This window comes from Triticum dicoccoides, chromosome 5B (assembly GCF_002162155.2).
Source record: "Triticum dicoccoides isolate Atlit2015 ecotype Zavitan chromosome 5B, WEW_v2.0, whole genome shotgun sequence".
NCBI lineage: Eukaryota > Viridiplantae > Streptophyta > Magnoliopsida > Poales > Poaceae > Triticum > Triticum dicoccoides.
In genome coordinates, this window is record NC_041389.1 from 483,631,384 (window position 1) to 483,644,931 (window position 13,548).

At 49.2% G+C, this 13,548-nt stretch overlaps 2 protein-coding genes across 2 annotated transcripts in view; both read left to right on the top strand.

Annotated features, from left to right (window-relative positions):
* LOC119305844 (probable auxin efflux carrier component 5b) overlaps positions 1 to 880 on the top strand; it is an 18,004-nt gene extending 17,124 nt beyond the window's left edge. The window contains exons 3-5 of the mRNA XM_037582252.1: positions 336 to 493; positions 593 to 669; positions 808 to 880. Of these exons, the coding sequence (XP_037438149.1) occupies positions 336 to 493; positions 593 to 669; positions 808 to 880 (308 nt within the window). The remainder of the gene's footprint in view (positions 1 to 335; positions 494 to 592; positions 670 to 807) is intronic.
* Positions 881 to 1,903: 1,023 nt separating this feature from the next.
* Positions 1,904 to 4,749, top strand: LOC119305845 (probable inactive purple acid phosphatase 27). The gene is made up of 10 exons (XM_037582253.1): positions 1,904 to 2,098; positions 2,184 to 2,275; positions 2,377 to 2,449; positions 2,549 to 2,668; positions 2,755 to 2,847; positions 2,933 to 3,065; positions 3,189 to 3,270; positions 3,372 to 3,504; positions 3,590 to 3,795; positions 3,884 to 4,749. Exons 1-10 carry the CDS (start codon positions 1,904 to 1,906, stop codon positions 4,635 to 4,637), a joined length of 1,881 nt encoding a protein of 626 aa, XP_037438150.1. The 3' UTR covers positions 4,638 to 4,749.
* Positions 4,750 to 13,548: the final 8,799 nt, after the last annotated feature.

Here is a 13,548-nt window from a genome sequence, read left to right on the forward strand (position 1 = left end):
GTGTGGGCATTACTTGTTTTGCCCACATGTAGGTGTGTAGGTTGTCCCTCTTATACACCACACAAAATGTGTGGGCAGACTTCCTAACGCCCACACGTGTGGCACTTATCGACGTCCTAACTTTTTCATGTGCTACAACTTATACAAATAAACAAGTGTTACTAGTTTCTCTGTCTCTGGTGCATGTATGACTAACACAAAAACAACTAAGCAACTAAAATTCATAACATCATATTTATTTGGTTTTTCTATTCATGTGTTTTCCAAATCATGCGATCTGGACGGACACCTTGAGCACTGAGGCATGGGAATAAACTCTGATTGTTGCATTGTAGGCATGTTCATAGGACAACAAGACAAGTTTATCGTGTGTGGACTAGGCTTGACCGCGTTGAGCTTGGTGCTGAGATTCATCGTGGCACCGGCCGCCACCGTAGCTGGAGCCTTAATTTTAGGACTCCGTGGTGATCTTTTGCGTGTTACTGTCTTACAGGTGATTTGCGACTCACATGTTACAACAATGTTACATTGTCTCTATTTTCAAGCCAACTATTCTAATCAGTAATCACTCTTCATTACATTCACTTGATAGGCTGCACTGCCACAGTCAGTCGCAACATTTGTCTTCTCGCGAGAGTATGACATGCATGCTGGAGTACTTAGTACCGCGTAAGTAATTGTTGATGATCACATTATTTGATTTGATGGTTCCTTTCTTTATGTGCTTCTCATTTTTAGACAAATGCAATTGATTTTAGTTGTAGAATGTTATATATAATAATAAGTCGAGCCATGTTTATTTTGCAGGATTATAGTCAGCACATTGGCTTCGTTGCCTGTCTTAACCGCATATTATCTTGTTTTAGGGCTTGTAATATAGATTATTAATTTTCCTCTCAAATAATTTTTGGTGCTTCATTTTTCACTGTAAACCGGAATGAATTTTGTTATGTGTGTATAGGTTCTGTTTATGTGGAATTTACTCCAAGTTGCATTGAAGTTCATTTCTTTATCAGTTTCTCCAAAAATGAAGCAAGTTCTAAAAAAAGAAGTGTAGGCTTTTTAGGTAATAAAATAAAGTATAAGCTTCTTAATCACAGAACTCAACTAGGGGTGAGTTCTCATGGGCTTCTCATGAGCCGAGCTGGATTCTCAAAAAATTCTCCGTGCACAGAATTTGGTTCCTATTTACGAACCGGACTTCTAGTTTATATCTCTTCTTTTTTGTAAAAAGAAATTTGGACCCTAATAAGTGTCACACGTGTGGCACAGACACGTTGACAACTCCGAACTTTATTTTACGACCAATTTAATGACGCGAGAATGACAACTTTAGTTGTCAAGCACGACAACTTTCTTTTCGGATGGCAAGTGTTTTTTGGTTTTTTTATGACAACTTTATTTTTATTTTTTTGACGGATATGACAACTTTATTGGTTAGGGCCGAAGTGCTTCGTGCACGTGTGACACTCAGTGACAACTTTATTCCATGGACCACCCTGAGATTTCCCTATAGCCTATATATTATATAAAAAATAAGTAAAATCCAGTAGGAATAATTAAATAAAATGAAAGTTTTACTATTGGACCACTCTGGATTATTGAGCTGGCTACGCTACTGGTGACACTTATCATTTGAGAAAAGCTTATATCTCTTTTTTTCAGAAAAAAAATAGTGTATATCTCCTTTCTTTCTAGAAAAGAAAGTTAAACCGGTATAACAAACTCGTACTACTAGGTACATCTTGTTTTTCCCCAAAAAGAACATCTTATTTTGCTTCGAAAAGTACAGTATCGTCACGGCTCACGAGTCAGCTGAATTAACAAGTCCCTATAAAATCGTGACTCCCATCCTCGGCCGCCCGTGTCGTTCAACGTTGGCATCGTGTTGGTAGGGCAAAAGATGGGAGCAAGCGCCCTCCCGGCGCTGCTGGTGGCGGCCCTGCTGCTGATGGCCGCCGCCGCCACGGCCATGACGGTGGAGGACTCGGCGCCGGACAATATCCAGCCGCTGTCGACGCTGAACCTGGCCGCCGCGCAGGTCGCCATGGACTCCGCGTCGGCCATCCACGCCTCCCCCGACGTACTCGGCAAGGACGTGAGTACACGATTTGCCCATGCGTGTCCTATGAAGTACAGTTGATTAATCAGGCCACTGGATGCACGGCCGCGTTGCGTTGCAGGGGGAGGATTCGGCGTGGGTGACGGTCAACTTCACGACGCCGTCGCCCTCCTCGGACCACTGGATCGGCCTCTTCTCCCCCGCCGATTTCAGGTAGGCACGCTACGCAAACAGTGCTCACAATCGCCACAGTTAATTAGTATGATGAGATCTGTTAAGTTGTCCGTGCAATCTGTGATCGTGTCTGCGTGCAGCTCCGGCATCGGGAGCGCCAAGGTAGCAGGGGAAGGAGATGCGCCCGCAGGGCTACCCGTGGGTCCGATCAAGGTCAGTGGATAGATACATAGGCATGCAGCCAGGATGTGCGTCTCATCACCGGCCTCTGCTCCTGATTTTATGTGTTGCTGTGGTTTGTTGTTGTTGCAGTACAAGTTGGGCAACTGCGAGCCGGATTTCCTGCGCACCGGCGGCGGCAACACCAGCTTCCTCGTCATCAACCAGCGCTCCGACTACGCCTTCGGCCTCTTCTCCGGCGGCAAGGACAATGTAAGCCTGTTGCAGGGTGCAGCGTCAGTGACGATGTATGAACAATTATGCATGCCTTCGGACTTTAATGATGCGTTTGTCTGCAGCCTAAACTTCTCGCCGTGTCGAACAAGATCTCCTTCGCGAACCCCAAGGCACCGGTGTTCCCGCGGCTGTCCCAGGGGAAGCAATGGAACGAGGTGAGCTCAAATTAGTGAACCAAAAATATTGATCGCCTGCACATGTGTATTCTGTTCCCTGCTCATGTGATTGCCCTGCGTGCAGATGGCGGTGACGTGGACGAGCGGGTACAACATCGGCGAGGCGTACCCGTTCGTGGAGTGGAGGATGAAGGGCGAGGAGACATCCAAGCGGACACCCGCCGGCACGCTCACCTTCACACGAGGCCATCTCTGTGGTACGTACGTATAGGGTTCATACACTTCGGCTTCAGGGATGTAGCTACAGTTAATTCAGAGTGTCGAAATTATCTCTGGTAGTGTTGTCTGACGAGCGTCTTTTTTACTCCAAATTATTGCAGGTAACCCGGCCCGCGGACAGGGTTACAGGGATCCAGGCTTCGTCCACACCGCGTTCCTCAAGGACCTCTGGCCAAACAGAGAGTAAGAACATCAACACTGACAGTTGAATCAGAGTTTTCCACTTCTGAAATGCTACTACAAGCTCTGTTTCGTACTCATACATCCTCGTGTTTTTTCGTCAGGTATTCGTATCAGATTGGGCACGAGCTGCAGGACGGGACCGTGGCGTGGGGCAAGGCCGCCACCTTCCGCGCGTCCCCCTACCCGGGCCAGGCTTCGCTGCAGCGCGTCGTCGTCTTCGGCGACATGGGGCTCGTGAGAAATTTGCATCACAAGAGAAAATAAATGTTCAGGTGTGTAAGCAAGGCCACTGATAATGGTATGTGTTGCTGGGCTGCAGGGGGCAAAGGACGGGAGCAGCGAGCTCCAGGGGTTCCAGCCCGGCGCGCAGGTGACCACCGACCGGCTGGTCAAGGACCTGCCCAACTACGACGCCGTGTTTCACATCGGCGACCTCTCCTACGCCAACGGCTTCCTCGCGCAGTGGGACCAATTCACCGCGCAGATCCAGCCCATCGCCTCCAAGGTCCCCTACATGGTCGCCAGGTTCGTCCACCCATGCACCCTGAGAATCTTGATTTGGTGGTTCATTCAGGTGAACTGTGCTCAGACGTGTGTGTGTGCGCGCGCGCAGTGGCAACCACGAGCGGACATACATGGACACGGGCGGGTTCTACAACGGCAACGACTCGCACGGCGAGTGCGGCGTGCCGGCGGAGACCTACTTCTACGTGCCGGCTCCGGCGCACCGGGGCAAGTTCTGGTACGCCGCCGACTACGGCATGTTCCGCTTCTGCGTGGGCGACACGGAGCACGACTGGCGGCCCGGGACGGAGCAGCACGCCTTCCTGGACGCCTGCTTCGCCGGCGCCGACCGGAAGCACCAGCCGTGGCTCGTCTTCCTGGCGCACCGCCCGCTCGGCTACTCCTCCAACGACTTCTACGCGCAGGAGGGCTCCTTCGCGGAGCCCATGGGCCGCGCCCTGCAGCCGCTCTGGCAGCGCCACCGCGTCGACCTCGCCGTCTACGGCCACGTCCACAACTACGAGCGGACGTGCCCCGTCTACGAGAACACGTGCACCGTCAAGGGCAAAGACCGGCAGAGCAGCTACGCGGGGGCGATGGGAGGGACGATTCACGTCGTGGCCGGCACGGGCGGCGCCAGGCTGAGGAGCTACGCCGGCGGGGCGTGGCCGCAGTGGAGCGTGGCGAGGAACGAGAGCTTCGGGTACGTCAAGCTCACCGCCAGCGACCACTCGTCCATGCGGTTCGAGTTCATCCACAGCGACGACGGGGCCGTGCACGACGCCTTCACCATCACCAGGGACTACAAGGACATCATGGCCTGCGCCGTCGACAGCTGCGCGCCACACACCCTAGCCAACTAGACTAGCTTGCAGACATTAGTATAGTTAATAGGATAGGATTAAACTGCTTGTACAGAAATTCCTTATCTTTCTAGAGTATAATTTATATTCTGCAAACTGAGTGATTGGCAAAATTGATGTCCAGCTCAACGATTGGATCGCCGTGGATCCAATTAAGGATTGGTGGAGTCCGAAATGCCGCCAAGCAATCTCAATCGAGAATGCCACTCGTCTTCTGATGATGCTTATCTCTCGGGAAATCTGAAAGAAGCGAAACGCTTAAGAGTATTTTTGAAATGGGCAGTGCTAGACGCCGGCGCACCGGCCGAACCGTTCGGCCGGTCGACCCCCAGCCGCCCGATGCAACAAGTCCCAGCCGTTTGATCTGCTCGTGTTGACTTCCCCCATCTCCTTCTTCCTCCCCGCGCGCAGCCCCTGTCGTCTAGACGTCCTCCCGTCCGCCGGCCACCGCCCCCTCACCTGGACCTCCGCCGCCCCACGCTGCTGGATGTGCTCGCCGTCGGTCGCCTTCCTCGCCGCCGCCGGTCCAGCAGGAAGCCGTCACTCCCCTTGTAGCAAAAAACGACGCTCCCTTGAAGCCCGTCCGCTGGCCACCGCCCCCTCACCTGGACCTCCGCCGCCCCACGTTGTTGGATGTGCTCGCCGTCGGTCGCCTTCCTCGTCGCCGCCGGTCCAGCAGGAAGCCGCCACTCCCCTTGTAGCAAAAAACGACGCCCCCTTGAAGCACGCCGACGCCCGCTGTCGTTGCGGCACCTAGCAACCGCTAGTCTTACCACACCCCGTCGTTGCAATGTCGTGCCCCCGACCGCAGCTCTCAACGCCGCCGCTCTCACCATTGGCACGCCGGTTGAAGCTTTTTATCACACCGGTTGAAGCTTTTTTCATGTCGGTTGAAACTTTTTTCGCAGATTGAAGCTTTTCATCATGTCGATTGAAGCTTTTTTCAACTACGTTTGAAGCTTATTTTGTAAACGCTTGCAAATTTTTCATCTTGCAGTGCCCCGGTTGAAACTTTGTATGTCTTTCGGTTGAATCTTTTTTTCCCTAAGGTTGAAGCTTTTTTCTTAACGGTTGCAGCTTTTTCGGTTGATAGTGGCTGGTTGAAGCTTCCCTTGTTGATGGTTGAAGCTTTTCTATATAGGCTTGAAGCTTTTTTGTCAATGATTGTAACACTCTTATAGGTGGTTGTAGCTTTTTTGTCTCTGGATCCAATTTTCTATTCTTTGGTTGTAGCTTTCACCAAAGCCGGTTGTAGCTTCCGACGTTGCCGGTTGTAGCACTGCCCTAGTCTCGTTTCACAGCCGCCGTTCGGTTGAAGCAAAAAAAATGTCGTTCGAGCGCCGTCGCCGGCTGCAGAAGCCCGACAAATAAAGCTTGGAGTAGTAGCAGGGATGGGCCGTGCAACAGCAGTGGTGAGGGCGTGCAAAACCGTGGTTCTGGTGGCGAGGTAGAGATAGAGGAGGGGGAGAGGTCAAGCTCGAGGGTGCCCGCGTCCATGGCTGGGACCAGGACATGGAGATGCAAAAAAGAAAGGAGACGGGTTGAGGAGGAAGACAACCAGAAGGGGATAAGGTAGGCCTACAGGGGGACGAGCGCGCTGGGCCACAGGATCGCTCCTTCATCGAACGCGACGCGCGCGACCGGCGTAATGGTTCGGCCAGTGCGCCGTCTATAAACGTTTCGTTCGGGTGGGAGTCTTGGTGGCCAAGTTCAAAGAGTAGTGCTCGCTTTGGAGCCGTGCAGGAGCAAAGCATTCTTGGGGAACGTTGCAGAAAATAAAAAAATTCTACGCTTTCACCAAGATCAATCTATGAGTTCATCTAGCAACGAGAGAGAGGAGTGCATCTACATACCCTTGTAGATCGCGAGCGGAAGCGTTCAAGAGAACGGGGTTAAGGGAGTCGAACTCGTCGTGATCCAAATCACCGATGATCCTAGTGCTGAACGGACAACACCTCCGCGTTCAACACACGTACAGTTGAGGAAGATGTTTCCTCCTTGATCCAGCAAGGGGGAAGGAGAGGTTGATGAAGATCCAGCAGCACGACGGCGTGGTGGTGGATGCAACAGCGATCTCGGCAGGGCTTCGCCAAGCTTTTGCGAGAGGGAGAGGTGTAGCAGGGGGAGAGGGAGGCGCCAAGAGCATGGATGCGGCTGCCCTCCCTCCCCCCTCCCCTCCTCTTTATATAGGCCCCCTAGGGGGCGCCGGCCCTAGGAGATGCAATCTCCAAGGGGGGGCGGCGGCCAAGGGGGTGGCTTGCCCCCCAAGTCAAGTGGAAGCGCCCCCCCACCCCTAGGGTTTCCAACCCTAGGAGCAGGGGGGCCCAAGGGGGGTGCACCAGCCCACCAGGGGCTGGTTCCCCTCCCACTTCAGCTCATGGGGCCCTCCGGGATAGGTGGCCCCACCCGGTGACCCCCGGGACCCTTCCGGTGGTCCCGGTATAATACCGGTGACCCCCAAAACTTTCCCGATGGCCGAAACTTGACTTCCTATATATAATTCTTTACCTCCGGACCATTCCGGAACTCCTCGTGACGTCCGAGATCTCATCCGGGACTCTGAACAACTTTCGGGTTACTGCATACTCATATCTCTACAACCCTAGCGTCACCGAACCTTAAGTGTGTAGACCCTACGGGTTCGGGAGACATGCAGACATGACCGAGACGCCTCTCCTGTCAATAACCAACAACGGGATTTGGATACCCATGTTGGCTCCCACATGCTCCTCGATGATCTCATCGGATGAACCACGACGTCGAGGATTCAATCAATCCCGTATACAATTCCCTTTGTCAATCGGTACGTTACTTGCCCGAAATTCGATCGTCGGTATCCCAATACCTCGTTTAATCTCGTTACCGGTAAGTACTTTACTAATGCATGATACCGTGACCAGACACTTGGTCACATTGAGCTCATTATGATGATGCATTACCGAGTGGGCCCAGAGATACCTCTCCGTCATACGGAGTGACAAATCCCAGTCTCGATTCGTGCCAACCCAACACACACTTTTGGAGATACCCGTAGTGCACCTTTATAGTCACCCAGTTACGTTGTGACGTTTGGCACACCCAAAGCACTCCTACGGTATCCGGGAGTTGCACAATCTCATGGTCTAAGGAAATGATACTTGACATTTGGAAAAGCTCTAGCTAAATGAACTACACGATCTTTGAGCTATGCTTAGGATTGGGTCTTGTCCATCACATCATTCTCCTAATGATGTGATCCCGTTATCAATGACATCCAATACCCATAGTCAGGAAACCATGACTATCTGTTGATCAACAAGCTAGTCAACTAGAGGCTTACTAGGGACATGTTGTGGTCTATGTATTCACACGTGTATTACGATTTCCGGATAACACAATTATAGCATGAATAACAGACAATTATCATGAACAAAGAAATATAATAATAACCATTTTATTATTGCCTCTAGGGCATATTTCCAACAGTCTCCCACTTGCACTAGAGTCAATGATCTAGTTACATTGTGATGAATCGAACACCCATAGAGTTCTGGTGTTGATCATGTTTTGCCCTAGGGAGAGGTTTAGTCAATGGATCTGCTACATTCATGTCCATATGTACTTTACAAATATTTATGTCTCCATCTTGAACATTTTCACGAATGGAGTTGAAGCGACGCTTGATGTGCCTGGTCTTCTTGTGAAACCTGGGCTCCTTGGCAAGTGCAATAGCTCCAGTGTTGTCACAGAAGAGTGCGATCGGCCCCGATGCATTGGGTATGACTCCTTGGTCGGTGATGAACTCCTTCACCCAGATTGCTTCATGCGCTGCCTCCGAGGCTGCCATGTATTCTGCTTCACATGTAGATCCCGCCACGATGCTTTGCTTGCAACTGCACCAGCTTACTGGACCACCATTCAAAATATACACATATCCGGTTTGTGACTTAGAGTCATCCAGATTCGAAGCTAGCGTCGACGTAACCCTTTACGACGAGCTCTTCGTCACCTCCATATACGAGAAACATATCCTTAGTCCTTTTCAGGTACTTCAGGATGTTTTTGACCGCTGTCCAGTGTTCCATGCCTGGATTACTTTGATACCTTCCTACCAAACTTACGGCAAGGTTTACATCAGGTCTGGTACACAACATGGCATACATAATAGACCCTATAGCTGAGGCATAGGGGATGACACTCATCTTTTCTCTATCTTCTGCCGTGGTCGGGCATTGAGCTGAGCTCAATTTCACACCTTGCAACACAGGCAAGAACCCCTTCTTAGACTGATCCATATTGAACTTCTTCAATATCTTATCAAGGTATGTGCTTTGTGAAAGACCTATGAGGCATCTCGATCTATCCCTATAGATCTTGATGCCTAGTATGTAAGCAGCTTCTCCAAGGTCCTTCAGTGAAAAACACTTATTCAAGTAGGCCTTAATGCTGTCCAAAAGTTCTATATCATTTCCCATCAAAAGTATGTCATCTACATATAATATGAGAAATGCTACAGAGCTCCCACTCACTTTCTTGTAAATGCAGGCTTCTCCATAAGTCTGCATAAACCCAAACACTTTGATCATCTCATCAAAGCGAATGTTCCAACTCCGAGATGCTTGCACCAGCCCATAAATGGATCGCTGGAGCTTGCATACCTTGTTAGCATTCTCAGGGTCGACAAAACCTTCCGGCTGCATCATATACAGTTCTTCCTTAAGATGGCCGTTAAGGAATGTCGTTTTGACGTCCATTTGCCATATCTCATAATCATAGTATGCGGCAATTGCTAACATGATTCGGACGGACTTTAGCTTTGCTACGGGAGAGAATGTCTCATCGTAGTCAACCCCTTGAACTTGTCGATAACCCTTAGCGACAAGTCGAGCTTTATAGATGGTAACATTACCATCCGCGTCTGTCTTCTTCTTAAAGATCCATTTGTTTTCTATCGCTCGCCAATCATCGGGCAAGTCTGTCAAAGTCCATACTTAGTTTTCATACATGGATCCTATCTCGGATTGCATGGCTTCAAGCCATTTGTTGGAATCTGGGCCCGCCATAGCTTCTTCATAGTTCGAAGGTTCACCGTTGTCTAACAACATGATTTTCAGGACAGGGTTGCCATACCACTCTGGTGTGGAACGTGTCCTCGTGGACCTATGAAGCAGTAGTAACTTGATCCGAAGTACCTTGATCATCATCATTAACTTCCTCTTCAGTTGGTGCTGGCACCACAGGAACATCTTCCTGAGCTGCGCTACTCACCGGTTCAAGAGGTAGTACTTCATCAAGTTCCACTTTCCTCCCACTTACTTCTCTCGAGAGAAACTCTTTCTCCGGAAAGGACCCATTCTTGGCAACAAAGATCTTGCCTTCGGATCTGAGGTAGAAGGTATACCCAATGGTTTCCTTAGGGTATCCTATGAAGACGCATTTTTCCGACTTGGGTTCGAGCTTTCCAGGTTGAAGTTTCTTGACATAAGCATCGCATCCCCAAACTTTTAGAAACGACAGCTTAGGTTTCTTCCCAAACCATAATTCATACGGTGTCATCTCAACGGATTTAGACGGTGCCCTATTTAAAGTGAATGTAGCTGTCTCTAGAGCGTATCCCCAAAAAGATAGCGGTAAATCGGTAAGAGACATCATAGATCGCACCATATCCAATAAAGTGCGATTACGACGTTCGGACACACCGTTACGCTGAGGTGTTCCAGGCGGCGTGAGTTGTGAAACGATTCCACATTTCCTTAAGTGTGTGCCAAATTCGTGACTTAAATATTCTCCTCCACAATCTGATTGTAAGAACTTTATCTTTCGGTCACGTTGATTCTCTACCTCATTCTGAAATTCCTTAAACTTTTCAAAGGTCTCAGACTTGTGTTTCATCAAGTAGACATACCCATATCTACACAAGTCGTCAGTGAGAGTGAGAACATAACGATATCCTCTGCGAGCCTCAACGCTCATCGGACCGCACACATCAGTATGTATGATTTCCAATAAGTTGGTTGCTCGCTCCATTGTTCCGGAGAACGAGTCTTGGTCATTTTCCCCATGAGGCATGGTTCGCATGTGTCAAATGATTCTCGAGAGACTCTAAAAGTCCATCAGCATGGAGCTTCTTCATGCGCTTGACACCAATGTGACCAAGGCGGCAGTGCCACAAGTATGTGGGACTATCGTTATCAACTTTACATCTTTTGGTATTCACACTATGAATATGTGTAACATCACGTTCGAGATTCATTAAGAATAAACCATTGACCATCGGGGCATGACCATAAAACATATCTCTCATATAAGTAGAACAACCATTATTCTCGGATTTAAATGAGTAGCCATCTCGTATTAAACGAGATTCAGATACAATGTTCATGCTCAAAGCTGGTACTAAATAACAATTATTGAGGTTTAAAACTAATCCCGTAGGTAAATGTAGAGGTAGTGTGCCGACGGCGATCACATCGACCTTGGAACCATTCCCGACGCGCATCGTCACCTCGTCCTTCGCCAGTCTCCGCTTATTCCGCAGCTCCTGCTTTGAGTTACAAATATGAGCAACGACACCGGTATCAAATACCCAGGAGCTACTACGAGTACTGGTAAGGTACACATCAAGTACATGTATATCACATATACCTTTGGTGTTGTCGGCCTTCTTGTCCGCTAAGTATTTGGGGCAGTTCTGCTTCCAGTGACCACTTCCCTTGCAATAAAAGCACTCAGTCTCAGGCTTGGGTCCATTCTTTGACTTCTTCCCGGTAACTGGCTTACCGGGCGCGGCAACTCCCTTGCCGTCCTTCTTGAAGTTCTTCTTACCCTTGCCTTTCTTGAACTTAGTGGTTTTATTCACCATCAACACTTGATGTTCCTTTTTGATTTCTACCTCCGCTGATTTCAGCATTGAATATACCTCAGGAATGGTCTTTTCCATCCCCTGCATACTGAAGTTCATCACAAAGCTCTTGTAGCTCGGTGGAAGCGACTGAAGGATTCTGTCAATAACCGCGTCATCCGGGAGATTAACTCCCAGCTGAGTCAAGCGGTTGTGCAACCCAGACATTTTGAGTATGTGCTCACTGACAGAACTATTTTCCTCCATCTTACAACTGAAGAACTTGTCGGAGACTTCATATCTCTCGACCCGGGCATGAGCTTGGAAAACCATTTTCAGCTCTTCGAACATCTCATATGCTCTGTGTTGCTCAAAACGCTTTTGGAGCCCCGGTTCTAAGCTGTAAAGCATGCCGCACTGAACGAGGGAGTAATCATCAGCACGAGACTGCCAAGCGTTCATAACGTCTTGGTTCTCTGGGATGGGAGCTTCACCTAGCGGTGCTTCTAAGACATAATATTTCTTTGCAACTATGAGGATGATCCTCAGGTTCCGGACCCAGTCCGTATAGTTGCTGCCATCATCTTTCAGCTTGGTTTTCTCTAGGAACGCGTTGAAGTTGAGGTGGACATGAGCGTTGGCCATTTGATCTACAAGACATTTTTGTAAAGATTTTAGACTAAGTTCATGATAATTAAGTTCATCTAATCAAATTATTTAATGAACTCCAACTCAGATTAGACATCCCTCTAGTCATCTAAGTGATACATGATCCGAGTCGACTAGGCCGTGTCCGATCATCACGTGAGACGGACTAGTCATCATCGGTGAACATCTCCATGTTGATCGTATCTTCCATACGACTCATGTTCGACCTTTCGGTCTCTTGTGTTCCGATGCCATGTCTGTACATGCTAGGCTCGTCAAGTTAACCTAAGTGTTTATGCATTTGTAAATCTGTCTTACACCCGTTGTATGTGAACATTAGAATTTATCACACCCGATCATCACGTGGTGCTTCGAAATAACGAACTTTCGCAACGGCGCACAGTTAGGGGGAACACTTTCTTGAAATTATTATGAGGGATCATCTTATTTACTACCGTCGTTCTAAGTAAACAAGATGCAAAAACATGATAAACATCACATGCAATCAAATAGTGACATGATATGGCCAATATCATATAGCTCCTTTGATCTCCATCTTCGGGGCTCCATGATCATCTTCGTCACCGGCATGACACCATGATCTCCATCATCGTGTCTCCATGAAGTTGCTCACTGTCGGTGTCAAAACCGGCGGATCTCGGGTAGGGGGTCCCAAGCAGTGCGTCTTAGGATCAATGGTAACAGGAGGCAAGGGACACGATGTTTTACCCAGGTTCGGGCCCTCTCAATGGAGGTAAAACCCTACGTCCTGCTTGATTAATATTGATGATATGGATAGTACAAGAGTAGATCTACCGCGAGATCGTAGAGGCTAAACCCTAAAAGCTAGCCTATGGTATGATGGTTGTTGTATATGTCTATCGACTAGCCTGGCCCCGGTTTATATAATGCACCAGAGGCCTAGGATAACAAGAGTGCTAGCCGAATACGCCGGTGGGGGAGGAGTCCTTGTCTTGATCGCCAAGTCTTGTTGATTCTTCCTTGTATGCGGCAACTATCCGGACTGGCCCATGATTATACGGCCATGGGGGTCCTTGGCCCAATCCAACTGATCGGGAGACGACGCGTTGAGTACCCCCTAGTCCAGGACACCGTCAGTAGCCCCCTGAACCGGTCTTCAAGTTAGGGACGCTCCTCGATTCTTCCGAACTGTTCTTCATCTTCGGTTGCCGGTCTTGAAAATTGGTTCAACAAATCTTCTCATCTTCTATCTTGAGGATCGCCGAAATGCATTCGACGAGTTTACGCCTTGGGTATCTGAGGAGCCCCTTTAAGTTTACGGCCTTTATCAATGCCTTGTTATTTTTATGCCATGCCTCGGGTTTGAAGTTGTTCCCGGGTGGCAACGTCCTCTTGCGTCCGAGCTCCAACGCCGGACTGCATTCGAGGTATCTTTTGCAGCCGAGCACCAATGCCGGACTG